The 18,668-nt window shown below is 40.7% G+C and overlaps 1 protein-coding gene across 1 annotated transcript in view; it reads right to left on the reverse strand.

Annotated features, from left to right (window-relative positions):
* Positions 1-18,668, reverse strand: part of LOC139716798 (zinc-regulated GTPase metalloprotein activator 1-like) — a 113,405-nt gene that overhangs the window by 1,858 nt on the left and 92,879 nt on the right. The window contains exon 12 of the mRNA XM_071628330.1: positions 11,193-11,319. Within this exon, the coding sequence (XP_071484431.1) occupies positions 11,193-11,319 (127 nt within the window). The remainder of the gene's footprint in view (positions 1-11,192; positions 11,320-18,668) is intronic.

Raw genomic sequence — 18,668 nt, forward strand, 5'->3', positions numbered from 1 at the left:
GAAATGTCTGAAATATAAAAAAGAGGTCCTAATAAAAGGTGGGTTTCCGTTTTTATTTGGACCACTTTCTTTTACTTTTGAATATCTAATTTCAAAACCATTTCAAAACCGATTTTGATCAAATACCTTTGAATTCCTCTTAGAATGTTTATTGTATGCTCTTTACATATTTCATAAGTGGTTTCTAATTATCTCGCAAAAAGTTAAAATATGAATCCTCATTTCAACCAAAACTATACCATCCCCTTAATATTCATCTCATCTCACGCGGCAGTAATCTACATTATGTAAAGAAGCAATCCCATGATGTATATACCACATCAGCAGATTGAAACTCTAGCAATATCCTTTGGATTTCGTCATCAGTTTCGCGGTGATATTTTACTGCTCCCTAAACCTTTTTAGATTCAAATTTCATTTCCAATATCAAAAATTCTTTCAAATACGGTTAGAAGAAGTCAGTGTAATATGAATCATATGCACATGCATTTGAAAGCGAAAAAAAAAATATAAGCATGCACATAGCCTATATTAAACTATTCGAACAAAATTATTGTGTTATTGGAAAAAAAAGAGGCCCATGTATATGAAAAGACGATCTTGTAGAGATAAACGATAACTACGCTTCAGCTTCATCATATTCAAACATATCAAAGTCATTGTTGGACATACGACATGATTTAAGCGGTTGAGCAGACGGCTGTTGCGTCCTTATATCACTTTCACCCGTATGAGTGTGATGAAGGGAGTCGAAAGCGCATGCGCCTAAAACATGACGCTAACTTAACCCGACAGCGATCACATCTTCGAATTGCCACTGATGTCATGTATGAAAAGGTTGTGGGTTGTATAATGTGAGAGTTATTCCGCTCTGTGGGGTTGTTACTGGGTGATGTATGGCGTTCTCTATCTCATTGAATCGTCAGAGTCAGCAGACGCATCCATTGTCACAAAAAGTGTTAAAGAGACTATATCTAATGTCGTATTTCAGGTTATTGATGACCTATGACCTTATTTTGGTTTTATTTTCTGTTCAAGTCGTGTCTATTTCTCACTTAAAAATTTGTTCTAGTTGGTCCAAACAAATCTACAAGCAAGCTCAACAATATCTTCTACAAAGCGTTGCTGTATATACATTTTTTTTAACAACGAAAAGCTACCTCTGACGGCAACACTTACTTCAACACATATAAACCCTATCAAACACACAAGACACACACGCACACACATACAGATACATAGCCTATATGGAGACAGAATTAGTGACACACACCCACACACACACATTATACACAGACATTGCCAATATCAAATCAATAGCCCTGGGCTGCATGGTGCATAATGCGATATCGAACCGAACAATCGCGTGGAAATCGCCTTATATTCTCCAGTTACACAAATGTTTGTGATACTCGGGGAGTCGCGCTATATCTTCGCCCTCCCTTTCGCCTCTCCTGACACCCCCTCAGCTGCCGCATATACACCAGTTTCAGGAGCCCCTCTCACAATTAAATCACCAACCTCCTATAGAAGGATTAGGGGCTCGGGTAAACGGCTCCTAACCACATTTTCCCTCCATTCTTTTTCTTTCTTTCTTTTCTTTCTTTTTCTCACTTCTGTTTGTATTTTTTTTTTTACCCGCGAACTACTCTTGAACACATAATAAATTGTAGCGCGTCTATTGTGCTACTCCCAAATGTAACTGATCGTAAGATGAAACTGAACAACTAGTGATTATAAAAAAGATTAGGAATATATAGAGGGGGGAGAGTGACAGAAGAGAAAGATGAGAGGGGTTCCCAATTCCAGCATTGTCACTGGTTGGTGGATGACTGATACTCCTCTATTCTGCCTGCCGGTCCATGGGCGGATTGGTTGACAAATTTCGCCGTGTTTTGTCGTGCAACTGTTTTTGTTGGATCCCCCCCCCCTCCCCTCTCCTCCTCCTCCTCCGCCCCGCTTGCTTTCTTTAAAGGTTACAGTTTTGGCAACACAAACATTTTGCGATTCAAACTATTTTCTGAATAGAGTGATCAGGCAAATTCGAATCTCAAAACGCGAAGACATACAAGTTGCAGATCATCAAACTAAACTAACTTCCATCATGCACATGAAATTAATCAAAAGTATATGGGTGCTGGGACTTAGGTGAGTACTATAACTTTTTTTTAACAATAAAGACGTAATAATTATTCAAATTACTACTTTTTCGTCAACGTTTATTTTTGTCGTCCCTAACTAATCTACCAAACATGCGATTGATGCTAATTTTTACAAGGCCTTATTCTGATTTGTAACTTTCTGCGGTTTGAACGGAGACCTTTAAAAACTCTGAAGACAAAAATATTCAAGCCAAAGTTAGTTGTAGCTGAGAGCAATGTTTAGCAGACGTGGTTTCACTCTGTTCACAGCGCAGAGTGCTAATCTATACCTGTCCATGTTCATACTGCACGCAGTTTCCATAGTAGTCGGCGATTTGTTTTGCGGGTATGTAGGAACAACATATGTATCTGTATCTTAACTTTGTCGTCACGATCGACAACTTGTTTATCCACAACGTCGTTGGCGGCGTGATGCCTTGGTCCATCAGAGGGTTAATCGGGCCTGCCCGCGCTGAGCACGCCCGACCTTTGCGACGGCAAACCACGGCGCGCGGGCGAGGAAAACTTTTAACCTCCACTGCGCGCGCATTTTCACCGTTATCGTCTGCACAAAGACTGGCTGGTACCGTGTCTCTAGATGGCGGGGTAACCCCAATCACAAGAGGTTAGTCGATTCTCACATCTGATTGGATCTCGTGCATTTTCATCGTCTCTTTGAAAGGCTTTATCTTTTTTTTTTCTATTTTCGACTTTCTTTTCATCAAATTCCTCCGACCATTTCGATCACTCTACAGAACGACCACCACGTATGTAGTAATATCTCAATATCTTAACGCTTTCAAAGGTAACGGTATATTCCGAAAAGAACAGCAATCGATACATGATTTTCTCGATATGTCTATCCATTTGACCGTTTGATTGACCGATTGTTGTTGTTTTTTCTTCCCAAGGACTGTATGTCTTTTGACAGAAATGTCGTCATCATTTAGGTCATCTATTATTCCACGGCTAATATATTAACCTTTAATTCAAAGTTATTGATGTGTTGATTTCTTTGTCTGTTCATATCACACGTCGTGCTACATGTTAACATTGGCAACCATGGAATGACGAATATTTGTGTCAGAGGGGTTCCTCCCTCTCTCTCTCTCTCTCTCTCTTCTTTTTTTATTACCAAATTCGTGGCTTCTCTTTCTCCGGGCGTTGCATTTGCTTGCAATCAGTTGTGAGTTGCTGCAGGAATACTTTTGCTTCTTTCGGAATCTCTGCAATTTCAGTGGTCGTCAAGACGCATTTCACCAAGCCATTCATTTTTCCTGCTAATATTCTGTCAACCGTCACGACACACATAAAAAAAAACCAACTCAAAGAAAATGTCTCCTTACAAATTTCACACAACACACCAGCGACCCATGCGGTATTCTAAACAAAACGCGCTAAATCGAGCCAGACCCCTAAACACTCCCGTTTCTCCAACACTCTGTTGGGATGAGGTGAGATGAAAAGGGGAGTGGGGCGAGAATTTATCGGCAAAACAAGAACAAGTGAAAGGAAGACGAAGAAGAAAAAAAATAGGTGATTGCTAGATATTGCGAGAATGAGGTCGCGCTGACACATTGGTATTTTTCCCGTCGAATTGAAAGGTTTTACAAACTTTTCCGCAAGGGAGGGGGAAAAGGATATTTTGTTTGCGACACGATATGGCGGCGGATTTTTTTTTTTTCGGGGAAAAAAAAAGAATAAAGAAAGTCGCAGCGGAGGTCAATGGTAATTAGGATTATGGGCCTATGATGGGCCAGTAATAAAGTGGGGGACGCTTAAATAGACGAACAGAAGAAAACGTGCAAAGAAGCTTGTCCGCGCTCGGGGATGCGTCTTTCTTCTGTTTTTCCCCCCTTGTCGAGCGGCGGAAATGAGGCATCTGTCTCGCCGAGATACTGCCAGATGTGACAACCTCGACAAGGCGCAGATCCGCACCCACTTATTCCCAAGACTAGGGGGGATTATGGGTCGAAGGATGATGCCAAGTGCAAACAGACAAATAACTTAGTTTTGTGTTTTGTTCTTCTTCTTCTTCTTCCTCCCCGAGATTGCTCAAAACAACGAACGCCACAAAATACTACAAGCAGTTTTGTCTACTCCTCGATTGAATTATTGTGTGTACGGTAGACTAAGCATGTACGCCAGTACTGATGAACTACATTGGCAATCATTAATGAAACTAGTTTGGCTAGATCCGACTGCGAAAACCGTGCGCCAAATTGTTTGATTTGTTTTGCGTTAATGTGCGTGCGCACATTCGGTATCACTCACAAAGGCACGGTCAGCGCACGCACACTAGCAAACGCAGAATTGATGTGAATGATAACTATACAATGCATATTATACATCATGTACCAGATAGGTCCTACTGTATAACTGTCAAATTAGCTTGTTCAAGCAAATGAGATAGAAGGAAAAAGGTGGATAGCTGGAGCACACAAAAAAAAAAAAATGATTGATAAAGCAAAGAAAAATTTTCGAATATGAATACTCCTATCAATCGTTGAATAATCTCTATACATCGAACTTTCTAAACGTCATCCCCTCTCCACTCCCCCCCCCCCCCCCTTCCAATATTATTCATTTCTAAGAGCTCTTCTCCCCAGCATCTTTGCTTGACTTATTCAGGAATATCTACAATATCTCACGCAGCTACTTATTGGCTAGTTTCTGTTTTCATGTACAATGGCCCTCATACCTGCCTTAAATTGCTTTTAACCTTCCTTCCGACGTGCGTTAAGACCGGAGTTAACACATTCTATACTTCGTTCTACACATCGCGCTCCCCCTCTCGAAAGTATTTATGCAAATCGCGTGCCACTTAAAAGGGAGAAATGCGGTTTTCTGCTTTTCTTCAAGCAGTAACGACCCGGAGAGAGAGCAATGTGTATTAGGCAGTTGTCTATTCAGCATTGGCATCGCTGCAGACAAAGCATCTGCCATGTTGATGAGTGGTCAAGGATGAGGAGGAAGAAGTAGGAGGAGAGGACGAAGGGGGGGGGGGGACGGGCGGGGGGTGGTGGAAAGGACAAACGAAGACGAAGCACGGATGGCCAATTTCCGTGGTGCCCCTCTTTTGTTTCTCGTCTCAGCCTCCTTGGTTTTCTTCTTCTTTTTTCTTTTTTTTTTTATTAGTTTGGGGTGGCTTTTGTTGTTGTTGTTGTTGTTTTTCCTCTGGATCCACTCCCAGTTATCTCTCCACTCAATCTCTCCGCGCTCGCATCCATCCCGCATCTTCCAAAAGAGGGTGGGGGTGGGGAGGGAGGCCCTGTCATATTGCAGTCAGGGAACTTTGTGCACGGAGTTCAACGGCCGCCACAAAAGCTGTATCATTGCGCATAGAGCCTTGATTGTGGATAATGTCCCAGAGAAAAACGTACACTCAATCGATGGAAAGACAACATTATTCATTCCCCGACATCTTTCATTTCCCCTCTCTGAATATTTCATTTATCCTTGTCCCACCCCCCCCCCGATAATAATGATAACGATAACACCCATAATACTGGAACCATGTCAACTAATGATAATAGTCGTAGTAGCAGTAATAATAATAATAATAATATTATCATTATCATATTATTATCATTATTATTAACGACTTTGCAAGCGACTAAGCTCTAAATACAGTTGAAGAAAGGATAGAGAAAAGATGAGATTAGTACAAAACTATTGTCATGCCTTATATCATTTGTGCATGGGTAAAGGTGTATTCCATCCAGAATCTACTTCAAGCAGAAAACGCTTCAGGGGTGAACATCTGTACACACCTGACAGGTTATACCTCTGGTATTCTCGAGGTAGCATACTTGTCTCTCTGTCTGTCTGTCTGTCTACCTGTCTTCTTTCTTTCTTTCTTTCTTTCTTTTGAGTCCTACGAATAAGTCTAAAATGATTTCAGTTGCAGTTGTGTGTAGCAGGAAACCGTATCACTACAAACAGCGCATCCAGAACACTGCGATAGATTTTATAGTGCTGAGCGGCAAGGTAATAGCGTAGCAAACGTAGACAAGATATCATTTTGGAGAGGTTTCTTACTCGAGTAGTTCAACGTTTTTGCGAAACTTGTTTTTGTTTTTCTTGTTTTTGTTTTTGTTTTGTATTTTGCTGCGTTGATGTGATGGTAACTTCTTTACTATTATACTTTGGTTTAAAAACAAAAATATGGAAAATATCTACGCGGCTCCTCCCCTTTCCTTTTCGTTTCATTTTTTTTTAAACATCACTCGAGAAGATCTTATGGTGCTGTAGTCCATGCTGCGTGCTTGAATATCAAAAGATGCGCTTTACATTGTTTTGTGTAGCTTGTAATTTTTATCTTTTTCTTCTTTTTTTTTACCCCTTCGGAAAAACTGGGTATTTAATTAGACACACCTGCGCGGCAACACAAACAATATGTCACTATCAGTGCAAAGTGTTTTGTTTATTGTGTGTATTTGGGAGAAGACATTCCACACGTGCTTTGGGTACATAAGATACAGACGTGCGTCCGGTACATCTGTCTTTTTTCTTAACCTTGTGGGGTTTTTTTATCATCATCGATAATATTGTTTACCTGTGATTCTAATATAACCGTGAAGCAATTGGAGCGAAACGGTGAAATGCTCGCGTCCTATCAGGAGTTTTGGTAAGCTACAAACAGGGTTGCCGCAATTTAACGATACCAGTGTTTGTTTACAACAGTTTTATGACAAATAATCACCGTGCTTAGCAACATGGAAGTCAACCTCGAAAAGGCGGCCTCGGACAATAGGTAAAGAAAATACTGCTAATTCGCCGTTATTAACGCCCCCAAATCCCCTTTGTTTGGAAAACTTGTCAAAACAGTTAAACGCGGGCACTTTGATGTTGCCGGGAGAAGCCGCCGCAAAGGTTACAGTGGCAAAGTCGTCCGCCATCCGTGTCCGACGCATCGTTATCTTATCGCAGCTAAGCCGGACAAAATGCAGGTGTGACTATAGTGATAATCAGCCCATGCCCAGATACGCAAAATCTTTCTTTACTCAGAGCCTAATCATCGTATCGGGAGCACTTCCGAGCCCGCTGATCGCCCGCTAACAAGTTTGGGTTGTCCGCTAATCCGCTCCCCAAACACGGCGGGTGTGATGTGTTCTTGTGCCCGTCGCGTCAACTCAAATCCATGGCGAGGAGGCGCGACTTTTCTTGCCCAGCGTAACGGGCTGTCGAAGTACGACCCTTTCGATGGAACGTCACCACCGCGCTGGAGAAAAACTGCCTAGCACTTCGCGTGCGTGTTCCAAACACTCCGCCAGCGGCTTTGGGGGCCAGCGGATACCGCAAGGAGAGGGGGAAGGGGGGATTACCGTAATGCCCCAAGTTTGCAACAACGGGAAACAGTTACGACCAGCGTTGATCGAAAACGAAAACAGAATCCGTCGGCATTTTCAGATGGGGTGGTGGGGAGTTATCCCAGCGGATGTTTTCACTCTTCACACCTTCCTGCATAGAATTAGGCCAACGAGCAAAAGTATATTGAAAGGTGTGCGGTTCCGTTTTCTATTCTATCCTCCCACAATACCCTTTTCTTTCACTCTAAGCTACAGATACGTAGTCTTGAGACGTAATGCTTAAACGAAAATAGATCAGTCTCTTCTGTCAACACAATGAATGCTCGAGATAAATTTTCAAACAAAGAAGCAAGTCGCATCCACGGTCTCTTTTAACAAAACAACAAAAAAAAAAGAACACGGAAAGAGATAATTGTTACGATAAGAGGTATATTATATATTACGTTGCCGCTTCAATTTGTGATGGTTTGTAACACCAGAGTTTTTGTTCTATCTGTTTGCTTTTTTTTAGCACATCGCTCATCGTGTAAAAATCGTAAAGCTTTATTCTACAGACAACTGTAAACATTTTATATCGAGTGAAATACACTTCAACATCACATATCTTTTACAGCAGTTGATACCAATGACTGTGATGATAAAAACATAACAATAAAAATAGCAACAGTAACAATGTTTTATTCGTGGTAAGGATGAATGAATGAAGGAGCATATAAAATTTAGTAAAGCTTTAGTAAGTCTTTATATTTTCATAGTCCTATATTTGATACCAAAATTAGTCAGTATCCATTCTCATTTATATGAATATCACCAATATTTCTATTTCTTTATTTTGCTCTATCATCAATGGTAACAGTATCACCCCTATTCTGTCACTACCAACTATATCAATACCATTATGATAGGCAACAACAATCATAACTATAACTAGTACACCATCACTGTTATTATTATTCCATCGTCATCATCATCATTATTATCATCATAATAATCAATATTATAGCCTCAAAATCAATTTTGCTATAAAAGATTAAATCTTTTTGACGCCTTGTGTAGAGGTGTAGAGGATATAAGAATATAATAGATTATCTACAGGGTGAACAAAAACGTTAGAATGCCAAAATATTGCTTGTAATCTGTGCGTGTAAACATAATCTTGTAGTTGGTGTTTTTGATAAACAGCTCAAATACCTGTAAGATACATGGTACCTCTACCACAAGACGTCTCATAGTCAGAAGGTACTAATAACTCCACGAGATTGCCAGAGTATTCCCCGTTATTTTTTTCTATCATCATTCACCTTCCCCCTTCTCTCTCTCTCTCTCTCTCTCTCTCTCTCTATCTATCTCTCTTTACTCCCAAGAACGGATGTGCGCTAACTTGTTTTCACTGGCAACAGATCAATTGGGGAAAAGGTAGTTTGTTTTGCAGTTTTCCCGTTGCTTGCGAACTACAGCAGTTTGTAAATTCGCACATACGACGTTGAGGGCGGACGTTTCAAAAACGCACAAAGGCACTCACGTGAGCAAATAGCGTGATACACTGTACCTTGGAGATTATGTGCGGTCATTTTACATCCTACGCAAAACCGTTAAGAAAAACTCCTTACAGTAATGACGAAAAACGGACAGCTAACTACTGATTTAGAACTGAATAAAAAACACAATAAGCAACTTCAAAACAATAATACCTGAAAATGAAGGCGTTGGAAATATCACTGGAAATAATTATTATTGAAAACTGTCTTTCATTACCGTACGTTCCAACTTTGCTCCGGCCCTGATTTTTTATATTAGGATAGCATGGGTTAAGTGTGGGTTCGAGACACCTCGTAAGGAGTGAAGTGCTATGTCTTGAAGTCATATCGGTATATAAATGATCCCATCCCTCACAATCCTTGCTACTGACAATTCAGGGGAAAGAGTGAGATGTTCTTTTCATTCGCAACGCTTCCTCTGGCCAGAAATGGAACGCTTATAGTATTATTGTCACGTTCTGATATATACGACTGACCTATACCTGTTCCACAAGCCACCACTCCCCAACCCTACCCCTTTATTTGCAAAGGGGTGTAATGGCTTTCAAAATAAATGCAAAATGATTTGACACACCGTTATCTTTCTTCTCAGCTGAAAAGATTCGGCATTGTTGTTTCGTCTTGGTTTGTTCCTCACGTCCTCATTGGTTAATTGCTTTTTTGTTTGTTAATGTGTTTCTTTGTTGGTTGTCGGGGTGTTTTTTTTTTTTTGGGGGGGGGAGTGCGGTGGGGAAATGGACAAGTCCACCTTCATATACATGTGGATTGATTGAATGCAACAATATTATTAGAACACATCAGTGAAAGTTTGGGGGAAATCAGACAATCCGTTCAAAAGTTATGAATTTTTAAAGTATCTGCACAGTCACTGCTGGATGAGAAGACTACTACAGTGTATGATGTCATGTGCGTGTAACGACATAAAGAAAATTAAAAGAGAATTTCACAAAACTTCACTTTTTGAATAAAGTACGCATTTCTTCAACTTGTTACTGACATATTATGTTAAGGGTAATATTATTCCCCCTGCCTTCTGAAAGAGAGAAGTTAAGTGTTCTTTTGTTATGCTAGAAAAGTGAAAATATGTTGAATTTTCTTTATTCTTTCTTTATATCGTTGTACGCATTGTGACATCACAAGTTATAGTAGACCTCTCATCCAGCCTTGAGTGAGCAGAAACTTCAAAAATGCATAATGTTTGAACAGATTGTCCGATTTTCCTCAAACTCTCACTGATGTGTTCTACCAGGGAGGTGAGCCTCACCTCCCTGGTTCTACTAATTCATTCAGCCCACATGTTTATGAAGGTGAACTTGTCCTTTAAGCATCGCTGGTATGCCTCATTATCTCACAAATTGTGACTGAATGTGGCGACAACACCACAGTTGGACTATGGCTTCAACATCGACATGAACGATTGAACAAAAACGAAAGCTTTGAGGACACAGAGCAGTGAAACTTTGGAAAGAGTTCGTCGTATCTACAAATTAATTGTCTGAGAATATGCAATACTTGAATAGATGGCTAGAAACACTATTACAATGTAATAACTGTCTCTCGTACATGTACCATCCATACTCCACCTAGAACAGCGCAGAATTATGATCGTTTATTGTGACGGAAGTCAAAGAAAATCTCGGCAAGCCAAAACAACGATCGATAAGTAAATTTACTGGGGGTCGATCAGTCATGATCCCCTAAATAGTCTTTGTTTTATTTCGCTCACGCTATACAGATTCGTGGCTTTTGTTTTCCTGGCATCATTCAAGAGCGTACGCAATCTCGTACAGTAACTTAAACAGTCGACCCACACAATCCACGGTCATGGACCGGATCACAATCGCAACATTGTGACGTCACAATCAAAGAGTTGAAACAGAAGATGGACAGATGAAGATTAATAATTACGGTTCAACGAATTTATCAGGGATGCAACTAGGCCGTAAGAGATATGAAGATGCAGGCATTTTGCACAATTTCATGCCAACGACAACTGCCTCTAATAGACGAAATCTGATTGATTTTAGGTTGGCTTGAAAAGTCCAATCATTTTCACTTCTGATTTTTGAAGCTCCAGATAATCAGAAAATCAGGATTTCATCCAGACAGCACTAGTTGATATATCAAGTTAATATGGAATGCCACATGTATGAATACGATATAGAATACACCACATCGATAAATATGTTAGACGCATTTACCTATGAAGACAATCGTGCACGTCCTGGTCACGCCCTCCTCCCACGACGTCGTCACCTCGCGGTCGTAGAGTTCGTGAACCGCTTGAACTACGACCCTGCGAGGCTCGTCGACCAACGAGAGTTCACCCTGCGGGAGGATACAGAAAAAATGCAGATGAAGAGTCAATATTTAAGGTTTTATTTTTCCACTGCGCCAACACTGAGGCGATAAACAGGCGACGAAAGTGTCCGTACCATCGTCAAGAAGTCTGAGAGAGGATGAACGACATTTTGCCAGACGGCAATTAGTGCGAAACGAGTGGACAGGATTGGCGTTTTCTTATGTTAGATTAGGTGTTGTTGTTTTGTTCTTTTTCTTTTTGTATTACTTCTGAGGACTATAGTCTTTGTAACACGTTAAACAAAGGTATTCACGCATTTGACAATGGCTCGTTCATTATTTTGTTGGGTAATGTCGTGGGTGATGTTGCCCTCTCAGACGTGTGAAAGTGAGATATTTCGTGTGCAATATAGTTTGCCTGGATACGTTAATAGATTCACTTTACCCAAGGATGAAGGTGTCGACGTAACGATATACAATGCACAAGAAGACATATATGCTGTTTATTTAAATGACATTCTACTAATTTCGTTAGAATCGATTTCGTTCGTGCTCTTTTCAGTCACATGATCACTGCATTTTTGATTTTCAAACTCAAATGTACATTGTACATGTATTTTGTAAATTAAGAATTCCATCGTGATTTTGTATATGCTGTAATCTATTTCTCTTCTTGCTTCAATTAATGCGCATTTGAAACATATCGTTTGGCACAGTTTCAAAAAGAGCGTAGCAATAGCAGACACAAAGCAAAGAGCCCTGAGATTTCATACCACGAAGGTCAAATTAATGTCTTTTCCACCATTCTGCTACAAGGTATTCACCTTTATTTTGATGAGTGTATTTTATCTGGTAGGCCTATCGCCGTTTGTTCACGTCTGGAAATGTCTGAAGGAAAACTCTGCAGCAAGATGCGTTGTGATATTTGAAAATCGATTTTCCAATTTCTGCGTGGTTTGCAACATCGCGTCTCATGCAGTCGACACAATGCACGAGCACACAAGGCATTTAAAGGACAAATTCACCTTCATAGACATGTGGGTTGAGTGAATGTAGCAATATTAGTAGAACGCATCAGTGAGAGTTTGAGCAAAATCGGACAATCCGTTAAAAAGTTATGAATTTCTGAAGTTTCTGCTCAGTCACGGCTGGATGAAAAGACTACTATAGCTTGTGATGTCACATGAGTACAACGATATAAAGAAAGAATAAAGAAAATTCAACATATTTCCATTTTTCTCGCATAACAAAAGAACAATCGACTTCTCTCTTTCAGAAGGCAGGGGGAATGATATTACCCTTAACATACGTCAGTAGCAAGTCGAAGAAATGTGCACTTTATTCAAAAAGTAAAGTTTTGTGAAATTCTCTTTTTATTTTCACTTATATAGTTGTACGCATGTGACATCATACACTGTAGTAGTCTTCTCTTCCAGCAGTGAGTGCTCAGATACTTAAAATATTTGTAACTTTTGAACACATTGTCCAATTTTCCTCAAACTTCCACTGATGTGTTCTACTAATATTGCTGTATTCTCTCCATCCTTATGTATATGAAGGTGGACTTGTCCTTTAACGTGAGCTCGGCACTCCCCTAAATGCTCTGGTAATGGAAGTTGGAAAACGTGGACTTATTACTGCTCTGGCGTCAAACATAGTATACCCAAGGAGGTACTAGGCGAGCCAGTACTTCCCTGGTATACCAGGGAGGTGTTCCACCAACCTCCCTGGTATACCAATGAAAGAAGAAAGCCAACAAAGCACGCGTAAATTAATAGCGTACGTGCATTGCGTGAGGCATGGGTACAACACCTGTGCTTGGTTTCCGTCGTACAAACGATAACAACCATAACAAAAAGAACAAAAAAAAAAAATCCAACTCCATCACCCTTTTCCCATCACACCTCCCAACCTTCTCTAAAAAAAGTAAGAAAGAAATACGGAAAGCAATTCATACATTCAGGAACATAATGACAAAGTCTAAATTTTCAATAAAACAACCCGTGTTACACTGTTTCCATCTTGCCAAATACGTAATATGCGAAAATGACCTTTTGTGAAAAACGCTTGAATTATCTTTGCGCAGTTCATGTTTTCATGATACTTCTGAGAGTTTCTCCGTCGTGTTATGCCTTTCATGCTGATAGTGTGCGTCATGTTTTAAAGGCAGGTAATAGGGTTTTTTGTAGATTTTCTTTTCTTTTTTTAGGCAATTTTGTCTCCCCCCTTGATATCTTTGACGTTCGTGCTTCTTTGGATTCTCTTCCCACTTCCCTGCTTTTATTCCATTCTGGAGTCTGGGTGTATTGGGGAGAACGAACACTCTCCGTGAACCCCACGACGAGACCCACAAGCAGGGTGGAGGTGCGGAGTAGGGGTGCTGATGGTTGCCCGCCTTGTGTTAGAGATCCCCCTGTATCAGAAACAGGCCACAGAATACGGAGATGAATGGAGCGAAATGGACACCGACCGGCGGAGACAAACGGGGCGTGGAAAAACGGACGAGTTTGAAAAAATATTATACGTACCATACAAAACCCCAAACAGTTTCCTTTCACCCGAACGAGTCACATGATATCTACCAAAGTGTGGGGGACACATGAAAAAAGCGAGGGCAGAAAAAAAAAAGAGTGAAAAAAAAAGCAGGGAGATGCAAGAACAGGAGAGGGAAGGTGTTGTTTTCTCTTGGTTTCTGGATGGCTTTTGAAGAGTAGTACGATAAAAAAGGGGGAGTGAAAGGAATCTCGGAGTTCTGTGCATGTGCGGCTTTCGCTTTTAGTTTTATTATGCCTCGTTTTTCAACGGGTATGTTGTGTAGAGAAGTGTTGCTTAAAGGGGAACATTAAAGGGAGAGGGTGTGTTAGCGAACAGTTTCGGCTCGGGGGTGCTTTGTCCGCCGCCGAGAACTTGAACGCGCATATTTTTACGTCCATGTTTTCGGGCAGTGCGATTGAAACGTTTGCGTATGCGTGTGCGTGAGTGTGGGTGTGTTTATGTTTGTGTGTGTGTTTGTGTATGTATTTGAGTGTGCGTATGTTGGGGTGGGGGAGGGAAGACGTGACAGCGCACATCCGTGTGTGCGTGGGTGTGTGTGTGTATGTCTGTGTGATGATGTGTTGTGTGTGTGAGCGGGTGTGTGCGTATGTGCCTCATTTTGCATGTGCGGTAGCAATCTGTCCCTAGGCCCGCGGGCCTACCTGTCACCCCCCCCCCCCCCCCATATCCCCCTCCTCCCGTACTCCCTGAATCCTTCTGTTTTCTAGTCTCCCGCTCACTTCTGTGGGTGTAAACTGCTCTAGATGAAGGTAGAAAAGGAGGAAAATGGAAAAAGAGGGAGGAAAAAACGAAAAAAAGAAAGACATCCACGAAGAGAACAGAAAAAAAGAAAGAATAGTGCTAGGATGAAGATGATTTGAATACGAAAGACAACAGAAGAAAACATAAAAATTGAAAAGAACAGAACGAAGGACAAGTAAAAGGATTAAAAAAAGAATGGGGAAAAAACGACGAAAGGGGGAGGACAGGGGGTTGGGTATGGGTGGAGGAGGAGCAGGAGAAGGAGGAGGAGAAATCATCCCCTGCTCAGCTGAAATAAAAAACCCCGGCACCTCCAGGTGAACAAGTCGAGGTAAAAGCGAAAGAGAAACAAAAATCGCGCGACAAAACAGCCACCGGGCATCCACGCATGATACGGGGCCCAGGTTGGCTCGTTCGTGATACCCTCAACTCCTGCTCCACGGTTTAAAGACACTTTAACGTCTTTCTTTTCCATGCTGTTCCTTTCACTTATACATGTTCCTGTGTTGACACCAGAAGCATGAGAAACACGATTTTCTTTCTTTAAAACAAAGTCTGAGCGAGTATCTTCTATTCGGCAATCAAAATGAACAGGTGTATATTAATTTGCGCAGGGAAAAAGAAAGAAAAATTATAGAAATACAACACAAGCAAAATATGCAAAATGCAAGTATACCATAAAAACATTAAACGATCAAAACAATAGACGACAGACCAAAGTGAAAAGTCTTTTAAAGAATACCATAGTGTATCCATTAAGTAAAGGATTTTTGAACATGGGGATTTTATGATTACTTCACCCAATCTGGGATAATATTCCGCTGCTGCATGGATGCATAATGATAAGATCCAATTATGAGTAATCACTCATGACATTCAGGGTATTCCTTCACTGTGTCTTTAAGCAACCCCGCGACATTCATAATGCATAATCATTTACGTGAGCAAAAGTTGTCTGTATGTGGGAAACCGAAAGGAGATGAAAAAAAAAATGTAACAAATTATGAAAAAAAAAACATCTGGTGTATTTTTCATCACTAAAATATCACACTGAGGGATTGTGTGAATGCTATTTCATATTAAAGTAGAATATTGCCAAGCCCTTCGCCCAATGGCATTTTACAGAAATGTGTAGTTTATATAGATAAGGTAAGTGGCTATATTTTTCAATCAGCACGTTACATCGCCCACGTACTGCTAAAATGTTTATTAAACATTACTGCAGTTATATTCAGAAATATGTAAATAATAATGATACGTTTTCATTCTGTGATATACGTGCATTTTTGTTGTTGTTTTTGTGTCTTTGGAAATATCTCACATCAAAATAACGACGGCTCCAGCATTACGAATGTCGCTGTTGCTCTATCGTAAATATTGAATATGAACAAAAAGGGTGACCAAAAAAAAAAAAAAAATCTGATTTCAGATGACAAAGAAGAAGACTGCCTTGGAGAGAGATCTCTCTCTGGATATTGCTCGTCTACGCCATGGGGATAGAATTTCACGATTTGATTGACAATGAATAGACACTTCATTTATCCCGCTATATAAACAGCTTAGGCGGAATATCATCTGCCCATACCAGAATTAAAACGGGATAAGCTTCCCAAAACAAACGGAGGAGCTCCCTGTGCTTTGGCAAAGAACGAGCAGAGAAAACTCTTAGGAGAAAAAACTAATCGCGCCAACCGCGGAATAAAGAAAGTGAAAAAGAAGACTGACGTGCGACGGAAAATGTAAAGAGGCAAGATGGAGGCGGGAGGGGGGGGGGGGGGGGGGGGGGGAGAGAGAAAGAAGGAGGAGGAGGAGAAGGAGGAGGAAGGGCTGGAGTGTGGCCTCCGTAAAACAAACCGGGATGCCTTCTTGCCTATCACGCTCGTGGAATGAAGGGAGATGCACGGGGGTGTAATCGGGGGGAGCACAATAGTTTATACTGGCATTAGACGGAGGCGGGAATCTGCGATTAACTCGCTAAGCCCCGGGTGTCAATGCGACGTAGATAGGGAGGATCATCGCGTTCGGGAGATTTCGGAGGAAAATCCGCCATGATCGACTTCGTTATGTTTTTTCCCTCCTCATATTTTTTTTTTCTGTATTCACTCCCCTCCTCCTTCATCTCTGACCGCGGTGAAACTCATGGTCATGTGGAAGAGGAGGTGTTCAGTCCGCCCAAGATCGGAGCACACGATGACTGTGGGGGGACTTACTGACATCCAGCCGCGGAATTTGTCTAACGATTGAGTTTCGACACGAAGATTATGCCGGCAAATAAACATGCAGGGTGACGCGCGGAATTCCCTCTGATGACTTCATCGGGCCACCGTACGAAAGAAAGAAAAAAAGAAAGAAAGAAAGAAAGAAAAGAGATGTTCGCACCTTTCTTTTTTGTTCTATTATTTAAAATAAAACACCTCTTCAAGGCTCTCTGACATTTCCTATTTTCCACCTTAAACCCCCAAATAATGATCCACAACCCATTTTGGTTTTCCTTGGCCCGGCTTATTAATACGCCAGTTCGCAGTTCCACTTTGCACGTGAGCAGAAAAAGGTCTTACGTACCAACAGGCATATTGGTTTTTAAATTCACTGAGATAAGCATCTGTGATTATTCATGTAATCCTTGCTGCTTGCCAGCACACACCATCCACCTGACAGCAAAAGTGGTACAATGTATTTGGCAATATCAATAGAAAGAGATTGTTCATACATTCAATGCAAAACAATGAAATGGGTGTTATCCCAAGTGTTAACTGACGGATCATTCTGGCCATCTGGTCTACGCTTGTTCATCCTTTGTTTGACTGGGATTGATGAATCCCATAAATTGTAAAGTTCATGCATTATGTCGCTCTCAAAAAGAGTGAAGTGCCCTCACCGACTGAGAAAAAGAGCGATAATTCGTACCAATGTGCAGCTAACTCCGAACTGGCTATTTCGTCCAATTCTACTTATTTCGTGCGATCTGAAATGACCGCTCCTTCATATGCCATAAATAATCATACTATACAAACACATGCCGACGTTCGAATATCAGCCCAGAGTTGTCAATGCATCTCGCATGTGACAATTGTAGATGAATGGAATGTCAACATTTTCTGTGCTGGGTACAGATTTACTGATTGCTTAAAAACATCAAATAAAATAATTATGATGGAACGCAGTGTTTAAAAAACAAACACTTATAGACTGTTATTTCATTATTTATATTAGTAGTGTTTCAACTGCCGTAAAAGTAAGATATTGATCACAATTTTAGAGATGCTGAGAGCTGCAAAAAGTACTAATAAACAAACATTAATTTACCATTCTGATCTAAACTATCACTCAGAAATCAGTGACCATAAGAATTTGCTACAGAAAAATGCAAGGTTTGACGGATAGGAGGGGCACCATGCAAACAACAATTGCCTACATTCTGTTCGTCTTTCTCTCTCCCTCTATCGTACCATCCCCGAATGCTCAAAATAAGAAACAATTGAATGAGAAGAGAAATCAAAGTATAAGAAAAACAAAATAAGACACTCCCTTTGGATGCACAGGAATGGACCAAAACACACTGTGTCAAACATAACTCAACAAACCGCAAACACCAACCTGTTTGTAAAATTCGGAAAATTCAGCGGGATATGTGTTGTTTCAGAGAGAAAAAAATCGCGAGAGAAAAAACAACAACAATGTTTACTAAGTATACACCGTTAGCACCTGCATAACAACACAATTACGTCATCAATTAGGAAACAATACGCAGTACTGGCGGGGAAGACGCACAATAGGTGTGTACCTGGAAAAATGGCAGGAAAAAAAAAAGACGTCACCAAAATGCTACTCTTGTTCTTCGTGCCTTCCTCCTTTTTTTTTCCATCTGTCTATCTCTCTCATTCCATTCATTCGTTCGTTCGTTCATTCCTTGCTCCTTCTTTCTTCCTTTTAGGGGAGAGGTTTAGGGACGTGTTTGCTCGTGATGACGAAACTCAATCTGACTCGTTGGATCATCATCACAATAATATTATAATATATATAAATCATATGATTATGTTATAGACAGGTATAAGGTAGGGCATCAACTGGGTATGATC

Source organism: Diadema antillarum, unplaced genomic scaffold (assembly GCF_040938485.1).
Source record: "Diadema antillarum isolate AM-2024a unplaced genomic scaffold, OU_Dant_1.0 scf00000070, whole genome shotgun sequence".
NCBI classification, from domain to species: domain Eukaryota; kingdom Metazoa; phylum Echinodermata; class Echinoidea; order Diadematoida; family Diadematidae; genus Diadema; species Diadema antillarum.